The 15,793-nt window shown below is 30.1% G+C and overlaps 1 protein-coding gene across 3 annotated transcripts in view; it reads left to right on the top strand.

The window, feature by feature from the left end:
• The first annotated feature begins 3,593 nt into the window (after positions 1-3,593).
• The window catches only part of LOC105432245 (fatty acid hydroxylase domain-containing protein 2), a 14,097-nt gene continuing 1,897 nt past the window's right edge, over positions 3,594-15,793 (top strand). The window contains exons 1-7 of one of the 3 annotated variants that reach the window (XM_089077941.1): positions 3,641-3,788; positions 4,518-4,759; positions 12,926-13,055; positions 13,520-13,623; positions 14,152-14,479; positions 15,019-15,291; positions 15,451-15,793. The exon at positions 15,451-15,793 is cut by the window's right edge and continues 1,897 nt beyond it. In XM_089077941.1, coding sequence (XP_088934067.1) covers positions 4,735-4,759; positions 12,926-13,055; positions 13,520-13,623; positions 14,152-14,479; positions 15,019-15,291; positions 15,451-15,610 — 1,020 coding nt within the window. In that variant the 5' untranslated portion in view covers positions 3,641-3,788; positions 4,518-4,734 and the 3' untranslated portion in view covers positions 15,611-15,793. Of the gene's footprint in view, positions 3,789-4,517; positions 4,760-8,025; positions 8,197-12,925; positions 13,056-13,519; positions 13,624-14,151; positions 14,480-15,018; positions 15,292-15,450 lie in introns of those variants that run through there. The other 2 variants (XM_025219632.2, XM_011646955.3) reach the window with 2 other exon arrangements.

The following is a 15,793-nucleotide window of genomic DNA, read 5'->3' as shown; positions in this document are numbered from 1 at the left end:
TATAAAATATCATTTGTCGTCACGTGAATCGATGAGAGCGAGTGTGGCATAGTAGACAGCACATTGATTTACTATGCCAGGGCCGGGATTCTGTACATATCCACCGACAACCGTCGGTGTCGTGCCTAACGACAGCCAATGCAAGGACGAGCTTGGAAAAAAGCGCGGCTGTTATTGGCTGTCATTAGTTAACGATACCGATAGTTGTCGGTATCGTTAACTAACGACAGCCAATGATAAGGACGATCTTGGAAAAAAGCGCGGCTGTCATTGGCTGTCGTTAGTTAACGATACCGATAGTTGTACATGTCCACCGACAACCGTCGGTGTCGTTAACTAACGACAGCCAATGGCAAGGACGAGCTTGGAAAAAAGCGCGGCCGTCATTGGCTATCGTTAGTTAACAATATCAATAGTTGTCGGTAAGCGAGTACAGAATCCCGGTCCAGAGGTCCCGGGTTCGATTTCCGGCAGAGCCAACATATTTACGCTCGTTCCTTTCTCGGGAGACAATGGCAAACCACCGAGAGTAACTTTGCCATGAGTGTCTCTCTATCGAAAACTTGCCGTTCGGAACTGGCGTTAAACTGTAGGTCCCATATGCCTGTGGTATATCATCGTGCCACAGGAATATGAGAGAGAGATCATCACCATACTAGGACGTGATCTCTCCCTTCCCCCCTTCCTGTCCCTATAACCGGCCATCACTCCAACCGCACGCGAATTAGATTCCCCTTTATAGTTCTTCTATCCCATACCTTGCATAATCGTTAACGCTGTAAAAAATTTGTGAACTGTCATCTGCAAAAGCTTTTACACCGTTCACATCTTTATCGTGACTCTCAAGACTCCCCCGCTATTTGGCATTCACGATCATATATGTAGACACATTTGTCATTGGCACCACCAAAGATCTCTCTGCCGTCATTTGAGAAAACAAGTGAGAAAATTGCCGGAGATAATTGTTATATATTTTAAAGTTATTTAGATTTTCTTTGACATTTAGATTTGTGATAATGTTGAAATATGTAGGATATTATAGAATTGGTTTTTGAAGATTTTTAATATTTTATATATCATTTTTTATTAAATTATCCATGTATTTCGTGCATGTGTGATTACCTTAAGGCATTCGTAGAGGCACCTGTTATGGTTTTAGCTAGGGTTTTATTAAAAATATCGGATTATGGATTATGCATGTCTAATGCTTCTCTCCCTCCCCCCCCCCAGATATGTGACATTGTACAAGCAATTAGCCCAACCTGAATACGCAAAGTTCATCGAAGTTGAAGACCAATATCTATAACATTCCAGTCACGTGCTAGCATTTGACTTTTTATAAAAGTTGAATTCTTTTTTGTACGTTCGATATATGTACAATTTTTTATCTTGAGTGGCAGTGAATCTTGAGTGGAAAAATTTCTTCTTCTACCTTCATATTATTTTAAGGACCTTTAAGGTCCGTTCTATCTCACTCTCATATGCCTGTGCGCATGTAAATAATGCACAGACATGTGAGACCTATTTTTTAACGCCGGCGTTCTGAACGGCAAATTTTTTAAGAGGTTCTGGGGGCAAGAATTACTCTTATGGTTTGCCAGACCGTCGAGAGGAGACACGAGCGTATGAAAATATTTTGATCCTACCGGGACTCGAACCCGGGATCGAGCGTATTAGACCAATGCGTTATCTACTATGCCACGAAAATCAAAAATTCTTGGAAGATAATCCACAAAATACTCTCGAAGAGAACTATTGTACAAAGCTTGGCATGTTTGGTAAAAGACTATTTTTTATCCTCCTTTTTACACCTTTGGCTAGAGCTGAAACCTTCGAGCCTGAGAGATCTTTTTTGTATTAGATATATAATGGACACGGAGAATTCGCAGGCGGATTTGGTGATACAACTGATATCATTGTTGACTATTCTATCTGGATTTCTCGAGCTTGTGTCAGTTCGCAGATATTCATTATTCTCATCATCGGAGTTTATAATTTAATCTCTCAAGGGATAAGTAAAAATAAACCTTTTCGCTACCACCTCACAGTATATTAAAACAAGTAGCGATGCTCGCGGAAAATAAACTTGACGTATATGAATTAGGTTTTTATATAATAGATATAGTTTCACTAAAGTTAAATACAGTTCCGCAAAAGTTAGAGATTCCATCATATGTGAAGATCACACAACGGAATCGGTATATAAATTCCTATAAAATCACGCAGATAATCGGAATTGTAAGTGTGTCACTCGCGATATCCGATGATCCTTATGATTAATAAGGCTTTTTATGAGTGTACATTAGTTTATCTACAAAAAACAGATCATTGATTAGCGAAAAAGAGTGAGAGGAGAGGAGAGGAAGTAGGAATGGGAGAGGGGGAGAGAGAGAGAGAGAGAGAGAGAGAGAGAGAGAGAGAAAGAGAGAGAGAGAGAGAGAGAATAGAGAGACAGACAGCTAATGTCTTGTCTTTTTGAAATTTGTTAATTTAATTTTTATTTGTTCTCATCTTTAATGAGAATTTTATATTTTCATTAGCTAATGAATAAAAGTGACGAATGATAGATAAGAATTTATCAAATTCTACCTCCCAAATTTTCCCGTCAAGTATGATAATCTAATTATAAAGGAATTAATAAAAATGATATCTTTTTTCTAAACGTGAAATCTTGAATAAACACGAACATTGGTGAATCAAATCGAATTTTAAAATATATTGAAGGATTTAATTTTTAAAATCTATGCTAAAAATTGCATTCGAAAATGATTAATTCCTTATTCGATTTCATTTTAATCAGTCTTTATTTTAATCTTCGGGAACTCATGTCAGATTATATTAATCTGAGCAAAATTTCAATTTTATATTTTGAAATGTTTTGTTATTAAAATTTTTAATTCTGGTAAAAAAACAAATGTTATCTAACATTTCTCTTTTGATTGTTGATTTATAATGTGTTTACTCTATGGATTGATGTCATTAAATTTGAAAATCTAAAAAAAATTTGAATCATATTGAGGTGAACTATAAACTATAATGTAATATAAAATCCAAATTAATTCCTAAAGATAAATCAATTATATTTTTATTGAGCTTTTTCAACAAATCTGATATTGAAAATTGATTCATGTGCCACGAGGAACTACGTTATTAATTATAATTTCTCTTGCTTCAATTAATCTTCAGCTTGCTTCAGCTTTCTATATCATTTAATTTTTTCTTTTCTGTAAACAAATGCGCAATAAATATTTATGTATAAAATATAGATTTAATATTATACCCTATAAATGGTATTTTGTATGTGTTTCCGGAACTAGCCGTTGATTCCCGGCGTAAGATTCGGCGTAAAATTTCATGGAGACAGGTTAACAGGTCTGTTCTTTTCAAATAAATTTTTTGCATGTTCATCTTTCTTGCTTTCCTCTTTCTTTTTTTTTGTTGGAAAAAAAGAGAAAAGATGAACGGTGCAAAAAGTTCAGCTGAAAAGACCAAGTCTAGGGAATTAATTACATTCAAGCTCTTTGAGGGCACTTACAACGTCCCATATTTTACCAGGACACACTATAATATTCTCGAAAGTCTCCGGACCGTTGTATACAGCGAACGTGTTTCGTTTTTAGATAATTTTTATATCGCGTCATCGCGCATTTCTGCTTTTGTTTTTCAATTTCGACTTAGTTTTACCAATTTGTGATTTTGTATTCTTCAAGAAACATCGTATTTTGCCATGGCCTGTGTTAATCTAGGAAAAATCAAGACCATTATAAGGAATAGTAGAGAAAAACGTGGTATAGTCCATTTACATTTACATTTTGTATATATAACTTAATAATCAATAACTTAATAATCAATATTTAATTAAATTGAAAGTTTAATATTCATCAAAATATTATCCAATAGATTCTAGACTCAAAGTTATGAAATATTTATTATATTACATGTTATTTATAAAAATAGCTGCATAATGGATTGAAGAGAAATAGATGTAGTAATATAAGGTATCACAAAAATAAATTGAAAAATTGATTTTGTTTAAAAAAGACACAATATTTTGTTTAATAAAATTATTGGTTATTTATTTGTTTAAAATCAACTGTTAGAAAGTATTACAATATAATCGCAAAGTTTTAAAATAGATAAAGATAGATGCTGACTTATTTATTAATTAGAAGATAAATTAGAAGATAGACAAATTGCGAAAGAAGTCAGTTTCTACAAAACAAACTTTTGGACTTCTAAATTTTTTAATTGAACTTAAATTATTATCGGAGAATTATTTCAATATAAAAATCTCGAAAATAGAAATATATATATATATATATTGTCTTAGAAAAGTATCGAAATATTCGAAAGCAAATATCGGCTCGCGTACACTGGCATATTAGCGTCATTACGCAACGTTGTTGCTACTAAATGATTCCATTAAGTAATTACTAGAATTCGGTATCTAAATAAGGAAGATATCAGGAATGTACGCATTATCTACATAGCCCTTCATAATACCAATTTCTCTCCAGCTTAACGTTCTCGTCCGCGCGGGAAGGCGAGCGTCGCGCGCGCGACGCAAAACGGAACGGCGCATTTGCGGCTTTCGGCGCCGCTCGCGTCATCGTCGCCGTCGCCGTCGGTGCCTATCGACTATTCACGCGCATCTCGTCGCGCCCGCTCGTGCCGCCGGGGAGCAGCGTAATTTTCCTGTTTTGACGCACCGTCGCCGTGTGGTGCGTGTCGACAATGGAGATGCAGCGGCAGTACAAAGGTAGGAAAATTATGTGGAAACGATGGCACGCGGAAAAGTTCACGGAATCCCGTGCCGCTGCGCGGCGCGCTCGGCCTTCGCGATCGACTCTCCTCGTCGTTGGCTCGGTCACGAACGAACGAACGAACGGACGGTCGGTCGGTCGGTCGGTCGGTCGGTCGATGTACACGTGAGAGCAGGAACTCGTTCGAAATGCGTGATATCCCCTCCCCCTTCCGCGGAAAATGCATCATCATTCCTTCTTGCCTCGACCGCGTCGACAGGACAGGAGTCCGTCCGTTTGTCCTGCGATATCTCCGTCCGTGACTTCCGGAGTCAATGAAATTCCGGATGGCGCGACCGTGCGAGCGAGCCATTTTGCGTGTTGCGCGCGATCGCGATTTTAATCGCGATTCCTTTGGCGACGAGGAGAGCGGGGCTTCTCGCGCGAAATTTTCCTCTACGAAGTGTCCTTCACGATTCCCTCCTCCGCGTGAGAATCGTCCCCTCCGAGGATGTGAATCTGTCACGGACTGTTCACGGACGGTCGAGCTTCCCGCGCGTGAAAAGTTTGTATCGCTCCGGTTGCATCGAGAAAAGTCGGAGGACTTCCGCAGGAGCGGTTTGTCTCCGCTTTACGCCCTTTAGGAGGCGGAAAAAAAGCGTAGTGCCTTTTTCCGAAAAACGGAACTTCGCACGTTCGCCGATACGCGCGATATGCATTTGATCAATATTGGATCAATAACGAAATTTCAGTTTTCATCGCAAGGATCTGACCCGATTTCTGTTCTTGTTTCTGAAATGGAACAGTCACGGCAGTCAAAACATCGATATCTCGCTTCCGACATGTCACGCGTACTTTAGTACGGTAATTCTACGAGAACGAATCCAACTTGAAAAGTTTGTCTTACTAGAGACGGGTTTATTGATAAATGTACGCTATATAACTGACTATATTTAGAAAAATCAATTTTAACTAATTCGATTGTAATCTAGAGAAGAATTTAACTTAATTTAATTTAGTAGATATGTTACTTTATTCTGTCCGTTTAAAATTAATTAACTTATTCGAGTACATCGTCGATCTGTTTACATTTAAGTGGATCAAGCTATATTAATTTGATCGACCTCCTTCTATCTTATATGATGTGTATACATTCTCTCTCTCTCTCTCTCTCTCTCTCTCTCTCTCTCTCTCTCTCTCTCTCTCTCTCTCTCTCTCTCTCTCTCTCTCTCTCTCTCTCTCTCTCTCTCTGTGTGTGTGTGTGTGTGTGTGTGTGTGTGTGTGTGTGTGTGTGTGTGTGTGTACACATATATGCATTAATTAAACGTAAAATCATAAAATAATCATGTCGCTTATTCATCTATTTTGTCTATATCGTCTATATCTATGTCGTCTATATCGTCTATTAATTTGTAAATCTTAACTTTTTATAAATCTTAATATTATCTTTATTAATCTTGTATTAATAATTTATGATAATTATATGTATAAAAAAAAATTTGATTTTTTTTTACATGCAGGTATAAATGCAAATAGTATGATAATTATTTAACGAAATTGCAGTAATTATATGAAAGTAAATTCTTTATTCTTTATTTATTGAAAAATCGAAGATTTTTCTTAAATCTTTATTTTTTATTTTCTTTTAAAATTATTTTTTGTGATATAAAAATTCACATCATTTTTTACAATTTTCGTTTATATATATTCAAATTGAAATATAATCTAGATACATTTATATATAAATAGATTAAAATTTTTTGGCTACATTTCCATTTTTAAAAAATGTATTTAAATGAGAAAATAAAAATGCTTCTTGTCAACGTTTTATGAATTATTTATTATTTATTATAATTTATGCGAATTATATTTATTCGAATTATATTTATTCGAATAATTAACGAGTCTTTCTTGTTACATAGTTTTTAAATTTTAATTTTAATTCTTCTCTTCTATTTCTTTTTCTTGATTAAATTATTTTATTCATTTTTTTTAATTCTTTCTTTGCTTTGTTTCTTTGTTATGATAATTATTCTTATAAAGAAAACAAAGGAGCAAAATTGATTTAATAATCGATAGTAATTAATGATGAGATTAAACCATAACAGTCGCTTGTGTTTAAAGTTAGTCATATTGTCTTATGTTATCATATATTTCATCTTCGATAAGATTTCATTTGTATATGCTGTTAATAATGGAAACAACATTTTATTTAACAAAATTTTTTGTATTAAAATCTTATTTAAACATTTATTTTTTTATATCAGTTATATTTATTATTTTTACTATTTATGAATTTATTTTTATTACTCATGAATTCGTTTTTATTACTTTTAACTGGATTTATTTTAATAGATGATCTATCAGATTTTTATTTGAAATAAATTATAGAATTCTTTTAATTACTCATAATTACCCTTTTAATTACCCAGTTAATTAACAATTAAAGGATACAAAAAAAAATACAGAAGATCAATTTAATTAAAATTGGAAAGAAACAGAATTAATAAATGCTTTATGTATATTAGATTTATTTTAGGATTATATATACAGGATTATATAATTATATTCATTGTTGAGAGATGTTTTATGATTATAATTTTTCTTATGGTAGATTTTTTATCATAAATATAAAAACAATTTATTTTTTTTTATTTCGCAAACTTATATTGCTCATTTGCTACAGTATAACAATATAATTAAAAATTCGTCATTTTTGAGTTGTTTGCAAAAGAAAGACAAATTTTTGAAATTCTTATTATCGATAGAACGACTTAATTAAACATTGAAAACTCGCTTCTAAAGCTTCTAATTAAATAATGAATTATTTATTTTATTTTTTTTAGAAAAAAATCGCTTTGTAGCAACAAACGATGACATTTTTTTCCCTTCTGGAATTGATGTATTGAAAAATTTATCGATATCATTATGTTATTTTTAAGATGTATAAGCCGAGCATTTTACTCTCAAATATGAGAATTTTTGAAGATCTCCTTTCGATAACGTAGTGTTTAATGAGACGTTATTGTTCAAGTAAGGGAAGTATTCGAAATATCGGAAATATTTAATTGACATAATAAAACAAAAAGTACCAAAATTATGACATAATTACAAAAGTACCAAAATTATATTGATACAAAGAGAAAAATATCACTCTCGACACTATCGAATCATCTCAGATGTTCCTTCATTCGCGGCGTAAACAAAGGAAATTGGCGGCGCCGGGGCGACGGACATGGACGCGTCCTTAGACCTTTGCTAGCAAATCGTGAAACGTTGCTGGTCAGTGCGTCTCGTTTAACGATACGAGTCGCAGCGGTCAGTAGCGGTGAATGATCGGTGCAGCACGGTACGGTCTGGAGCCGCTTGAGAAACCAGTTGCGCCGCCGCTCATTTAAGATAATGTTTTGGCCATACAGATATCGAAGATCCTCACAAGAGTGCAATGTGAAAAGTGAGTGCTAACGTGATCAATGCTCGAGCAGCTGCTCTTGTTTGATTTTTATTAATTAATATTTTTTGAGCGTATTTTGAACGCTTTAATTATTTATGATAATATTTTTATTCGAAATAATATTAATATTTAAAAGAAAAACTTGAAATCTTCTCCTTTTTTCTGGAAGAAAAAGGAATTTTATTTGTTGGAAGAAGATAAAGATAATTCTTTTGTCAGAGTTGAGACAGTTCTTTTGTCCAAGATTGAGAAAGTTTTTCTAAGAAATTGTTTTTTCGAAACGAAAATTCCGTTTTTATTTTACGATAATATTAAATAAGTGCTGTGATTGTTTTGATGCACTTTGAACATTTATAACGAATCTGTTTTTATAATTTAATGCACTGTTTATAAAAATTTATAGTTGTGTCATGAATAAAGTCAATTTTTTTTTTTTTTTTAATGTAGATAATGAGTGCTCTGTAATGAGGTATAATGATCGATACTATTAAACGTGTTACATAATACATACATCGAAAGCAACACAATTTGTTAACGCACACATATTTTGTGAGATGTACAAGAATAAGGTGATATTATTTTTATTGACAAGGACGAAGTTTTTATTCTCTATTTTTCTTGTTATTTGTCTCATAACGAATCTATTAATCATGTTTTTGCATAATTTTTTATCACAATGTCATCATTGTAATACTCGGAATTTAATAAAAGTTTAATGAATCTACACCAGTATGAACAATTTTCCTCTGATATTACTTATTATGCTCTTGAATTTCTTTAAAATAGAATTGATTTAAAAGTGTCAGAAGCAAATTTGCGTCATTTCCTTGCGTTACTTTCTCTTCTCAAAGGTTATATTAAGCAATTTTGTATATCAACTTTGTTTTTTGTTTTTGATTAAACGCTTACTATTGTCAATTAAGCTGTGTTTAAAATAAAATATTTGCAAATAGATAATGATTACAAAATGGTATTGGATAGCCTGCAATTCCCGAGGCTATCGTGCTAACATCTTGACGCATGAAGATTGTTTTGAAGCAAATACTCTTCCAGATACATACAATCATTCGCGATAGATATATGCATAAAACACTGAATTTGTATTTGCTTATCGTTAACATATTTCTTGTTATTTTATATTTCTTTCAAATAATTTACACATTATTGAAAAAGCCTATTCAGGGTTACCACAAGGGTTATCACAATTTAATTTGTCTACTTTGGAATCAATAAATTATTGATACTATGAGAGCGTGTGTTAAATAAAATATAAACGACGAGAATAGTAAGAGTGCATGTGTACTACTGTTTGAGACGAGTGATTCTTATCAATACTGAATTCAATGTCATGTCGATGTGTTGAATATTTTTATGAATAATCAGTTGCTTAATAATGCTGCGAATGTATTGAAGTAACATTGAGCAATTACTCATAAATCATTCGTTATCGTTTTGTTCGATTAATAATTAAAGTACATATCGGATGCTAATTAGTATTCTAATTCTAAAAATTTATATTTTATGGTATATCATAGATAACATAGATATGGTATAACATTCATGTTAAGATATAAATAATATAAGATATAAACTTTATAACTTTTTATTATAATTCAAATATTAAAGAGAAAATTTAAATAAATTGTTTGTTTTATATGCTTTCTTTCTTATTGGATTTTTAAATATTCTTTTATATTTAGTCTTTTACAACAGATTTTTTTTTTCCTTTTTCTTTTCGATTTTATTTAAATATAGATAAACCTAATTGTAAATAAATTTTAGTACTATTTTATTATTAATTTGGCAGCATTATATAAGCATGTAAAATCTAAATTAATATATATTTTACGGAATCATTCAACATTATGAATTATAGTCATGAAAATATTACATATCTTTCTGATTAAATGAATATATAAAATCAAAATTTTCATACATTTTTTATATATAATACTATATTATATATATATATATATATATATATATATATATAAAATATATTTTATATATAATATTATATAATACTATATTTTTTATATATAATATTATATAATACTATAATTCTACTTTTATATAATATTATTTTCTCTAAGATTTAATTTTTATCTCTTTTTTTATCTATGTATTTTTATTTTAGATTTTCTTACGAGGGAATTTTTGAAAAATCATGAAATGTTATTTACTTCAAAAAGATGCATTCTATTTATCAAACAAATTTTTTTTAAACTTTGATATTAATGAAAAAAAATGAATGATTATAATTGAAAATTTACATGTTATAATATATTTATATTGTAATGTAAAACAAAATAATATAATGCAAACAAAGAACACTAAATGAATTATTTTTAGAACACAAAGAAAGATAACGTATATAAACGTATATTAATTTGCCTCAATTTTGCAAAGTGAAATCAAATTACATAATTAGTGGTGTAAATAGATGAAACTACGCAGCAAAAGAACAATGTAAGGAAGTATAGTTAATAACCTTTATAATTTTGTACGTTTTATAATATTTTTTTCTCTAGATTTTATTATTTTACATTTACAATGTTAATATTTTATTTAAAAAAGAATAGATAAAAATCGTGGTACCTTTCATTTAAGACAAAAATTAAATGAATATAAAGTAAGACGCGTAAATCGTAATTATCGAGTAATTAAAGCAATTAAATTGAGTAGTAATATTTGATAGTGCTAATAGCGACACAGTTACATACAATTAGCATCAGATATAAATTATATTAAAGCTCTCTCGTTGCAGTTATATGAATTATGTCAAAAGCGAAAAATAACATGCAAAAAGTTTCTTGAGCCGTACAGTTTTATTTTGTATTTTTTCCTTAAAAATATATCATAATATTTCCATATTCTTAAAATTTATAAAAAATATCAGAAAGTGAAATATCTGTAACAGATCATGTAAAGTGTAAAATAATTCTTGAAATAATGGTATACTACTCAGCTATTAGAAATCACTAGATCTACTTGTTTTTCGCTCGCTATAGATATATGCATAAAACACTGAATTTGTATTTGTTTATTGTTACAACTAATATTTCTTGTTATTTTATATTTTATATTTTTTTTTAAACTTATGTATTATTGAAAAAGCCCATTCAGGGTTATGTTATTAGAATTTAATTTATCTACTTTGGAATCAATAAATTATTAATATTATGAGAGCAGCGCAATAAACTTTTTGTATCATTTCCCGCCTCTGACGTCACATAATGATGTCGCATTACGAAAGAACCGAAGAACCTTTAAAATTATATATATGTTATGTAATTTTATTTGAGTAAAAAGTTATTTAATATAGTGATTTTAATTAATAAAAGATTGATTCTAATTATCTTTTATAAATATATATTAATATATTTAAATATATTTATATTGAAATATATAGTCATTCTTTAGATAAATCAATTCTTTACATAAAATGTATGTAAATATATATATAACGTGAGACACAATGGACATGTTGAGTATTGATGGCGGATTTTCAGGAAAGGATTACTTCCAGACTTATTATTATTTATGTATAATAGAGTTTATTATTATTTATTATTATATATTATAGTTATTACAGAGAGAGTTTTATAGCTATTTTGTCTTTACAAATATTTCGACTTACTTGTAATATTGATTTTTTTTTTCATAAAGATTTAAAAGAATTCCTATCTTCTTTTATAAAATTTTAAATATTACTATTAATATTCTCAAGAAAGCTATCTAGATATCATAATCTTATTAAAGTAAAATTTTCTTATCTATTTATTCTTGTGCATTTATTCTATGCAATTTAATATACATTATTTATTTTTTAATTGCATGATTTTTTTTATTTTTTAACAATAAAATAATATTTACTGAATCTTTATCTTAAATATATCGAAAATATATTAGATAATTTCGTAATTGGATCGATAATTTGTTTTATTCTTCAAAAATTGAATTCTGCGTGTTATTCTATTGTCCAATGTTATACAATGTTATATAATAGACATGAAATGTCAATTGAAAATTTCCGCTTGCTTTCCCTTTGCTCCAGTAACCAGTTTTCGAATTGACATATGTCAATGGAATATTGATTTATTTTACGTAATGAAATTATCATTCACATATTTTAAAACAAAAACAAAGTGCACTTTAAGTATAATCTGAAGAAACAATTCTTATTTTATTTTAAATAACTTTGTATTTAATAATTATGCGCTCTCTCTCTCTCTCTCTCTCTCTCTCTCTATTTTTTTATTTTAATTTGTTTATTCAGACTTAAAATTGATACATGTTCGTCCAATTACCTCTCTTCCTCCATATACAGAATGAATAAATAAATATAATTATATTTTATTTGTACTTTAAGAAACTAAAATTAATTTGTATATTTTTTATTTAGCAAAAAGAATACTTTTGTAATGGAAGGCTAGTTCAGTAGACAGATTAATTAATTCACGTATTAATAATTAATAATTCTTTTGTAAGAAACATGCAAATATATATGTACTAATTCTATTTATTAAAAATAATTAGGCACTTTTATTGCAATAACAAAATACGTTTGTTAGGATCGGATTATTTAAGTCTAGCAGCAGATAGACCAAAATGTGTTAACTTTTACAAATCTCATAAATCCGACATTATAATTGATTATACTTTATTTTTACTTTTGATTTGGGATAAATGTTTTTCCTATAATTAATTTATATATCATTATTTGCAGCAACCTCCGCTATTGGAGATGCCTCAAAGAGTCAAACTCCGCCAACGCTTCTCTCAAGTTTGAGGAGTGTACTCTTCGTTATCGGAACTGTAGTGATCGGATTTGCCGCCTTCTGCAATTCCCTGACATGGTAATGCAAATTGTGACATGTTTATTATTTTCTGTTTTACTTCATGATTCGCATAAATAGAATTACAGTCAACTTTCGTATTTTGTCTTAGCTCTCTTCTTACTTTGTATCGACTAAATTTCTATAAATTATTTATTTTCTATTACTTTATATACTTATTTTTATATATAAATGTCTAAAAGTAAATGATAATTATTTTTAATCCTGATAGGAAGCTGACTTGTTTACGATACGATAAAGAAGTAATCTCCAAATAATCTCTGAAACTTTCCGCTTGATAATTATGTTATTATGATCTCAAAAAGTGTTGAAGGATAACACATTAAAAATTTTCTTACTTGCAAATATTCTAGTTCTAAAAAATAAAAAATAAAAAAAGTTTTTCTATATTTATTAAAAGTTTTTCTATACTTTTTTATTTATTTATATTCCTTTAGATTTTACTAATCAGGAAGAAATTTCAGGCATTTACAAAAATTCTGGGGTGCATCTGGTGATTTTTGGCAAGCTCAATGGGATAAGATTTTAGATAAATTTGGAGATGATCCTGTCACATTGTGGGTTTATGGTGAGTTCGAGAAGCACGTTAATTTTTATAAATTTGAAAATATATAACATGTACAGCATGTTAAAATTTTTGTTAGAAAAAATAGATTCAATAGAAAAAAAAAAAATTTATGTAAAGATATATTATTAGTTTTAATGATTAACTTTTTTTAAATGTAAATATTGTATTTTCTTAATTAAAATATTAAATAATATTTTTGTAATAGAATTTTTTTGAATTAAAGTTTTCAAGAATAACTAAATTATTTTATAGAAATTTCTTGATATTGGAAATTATAGAGATAAAAACAATAATTTTGATAGTCCAACACGATTATTTTTATATGTGATCAAATTTCTAGATTTTATAGCAAAATTGTTCTTTCCATGTATCTTTTACATCAATTGTTGTTGTCAATTATCATATTATTAATAAATTTATATATTTACGAGTATAACTGGAAATTCACGTGTCGAAAAAGGAATATTTTGAAAGTGTCATGACATTTGCATCATTGAACATTATTAAACAATCTCATATTTATTGCAGGATCTTTAGTATTGACGATCGCTGTTTACTGGATCGTCGGTGGAATTTACACTATTTTAGACATCACCAATCGGCCGGCGGCAGTGCGTAGATACAAAATACAGCCCGGCACGAACGAACCAGTGAACAAGAGGAAGTTATGCAAAGTGATCGCTCAAGTACTGTTCAATCAGATCGTCGTCGGTTTACCTATTATGTATCTCGCCTATTATTTCATGGAATGGCGCGGTTACCCTCCGGTGCGCGAGCTACCGACCTTCCACTGGGTGCTCGCTGAGATCGCGATTCACATATTATGCGAAGAGATTGGCTTTTATTACTCGCACAGGTACATCTTGCTTGGAAGTCGCTAATCCATAAATCGCAATCGCAATAACACGCAATATTGAATTTAATAAATTTTTATTAAATAAATTCCAAATGGTCGATAATCTTGTTGATTCGTATCGAAATATCTGATGTGCAAAAAAAGAGTTGATAATATTAGAATTAAATGCTAATAAATGAAGCATATAAATCTTACATGAATTAATAAGCTATTGAATTATTGAAAAAAATAAATTAATGCAGAATCATGTTTATAGAATCGAGTAACTTTATGAATGTAAAAAAATGACGGTAAATCTTTACAAAAATTTACACAGATGACACAGACTCGGATGACTTTAACATATGTCACTAATCAAATATCATATATATGTATCTGATTATTCTTTGTTTTATTTGTAGGTAGCGTTAAATATTATATCGGCTTTAAAATTAAAAAGTTGTATTTAACATTAAATAGATATTTAATTATATGGATATATTTAATTTATATGGATGTTGATATTATATCGAAACATTTACTATTAAATTATTTTGCAGATTTCTTCACAAGGGTTTCCTATACAAATATATACATAAGCAGCATCATGAATGGACTGCGCCTATAGCTGTCACTGCTTTATATTGTCATCCTTTGGAAAATATTGGCTCAAATCTACTTCCTCCCTTCTTGGGTGTCGTTATCATGGGTTCCCATGTAGCCACCGCCTGGATTTGGTTCTCACTTGCAATTCTTTCGACATTGAATGCACATTCAGGCTATCATCTACCATTCTTCCCATCACCGGAAGCGCACGACTTTCATCACTTAAAGTACATATATTAATTATTTTTTATAATAAATCCTTAAAACAAATTTTAAGTGTAGAATAAGAGCTTTATATCGATTTTCACATAGAAAAATCAAGATTTAGAATTATTTAGTTATACAGTTGATTTATATAGCTGCTTTAAATATGCGAATATTTTCAGATTCAATCAGTGTTACGGTGTGCTCGGCGTTTTAGATCGCATTCATGGTACTGACACGCAATTCCGTAATTCGCGGAATTACGCGCGTCACGTAATGATGCTAAGTCTCATACCACCTAGAGAGGCTTTCCCGGATGAGGCAAAATACAAGCCAAAATAAATCTTGGGACCCTTCGGTGACTCTGTATGAAAGTCATCAAAAGGCAATCTCCGAAGAAAAAAATTATTCGCGCCTTAGATGCAATATTTTCGTAGCGGCGATCGAATTCGGAAATAACAAATCGTGAATATGATCAATTTTATTTGGTTGATACGATTGGCAAACTTTCTCGATAAAAAAATG

This window comes from Pogonomyrmex barbatus, unplaced genomic scaffold, assembly GCF_055798465.1.
Source record: "Pogonomyrmex barbatus isolate J1 unplaced genomic scaffold, ASM5579846v1 scaffold20, whole genome shotgun sequence".
Classification (NCBI taxonomy): domain Eukaryota; kingdom Metazoa; phylum Arthropoda; class Insecta; order Hymenoptera; family Formicidae; genus Pogonomyrmex; species Pogonomyrmex barbatus.
This window is presented reverse-complemented; position numbering and strand designations above follow the sequence as displayed.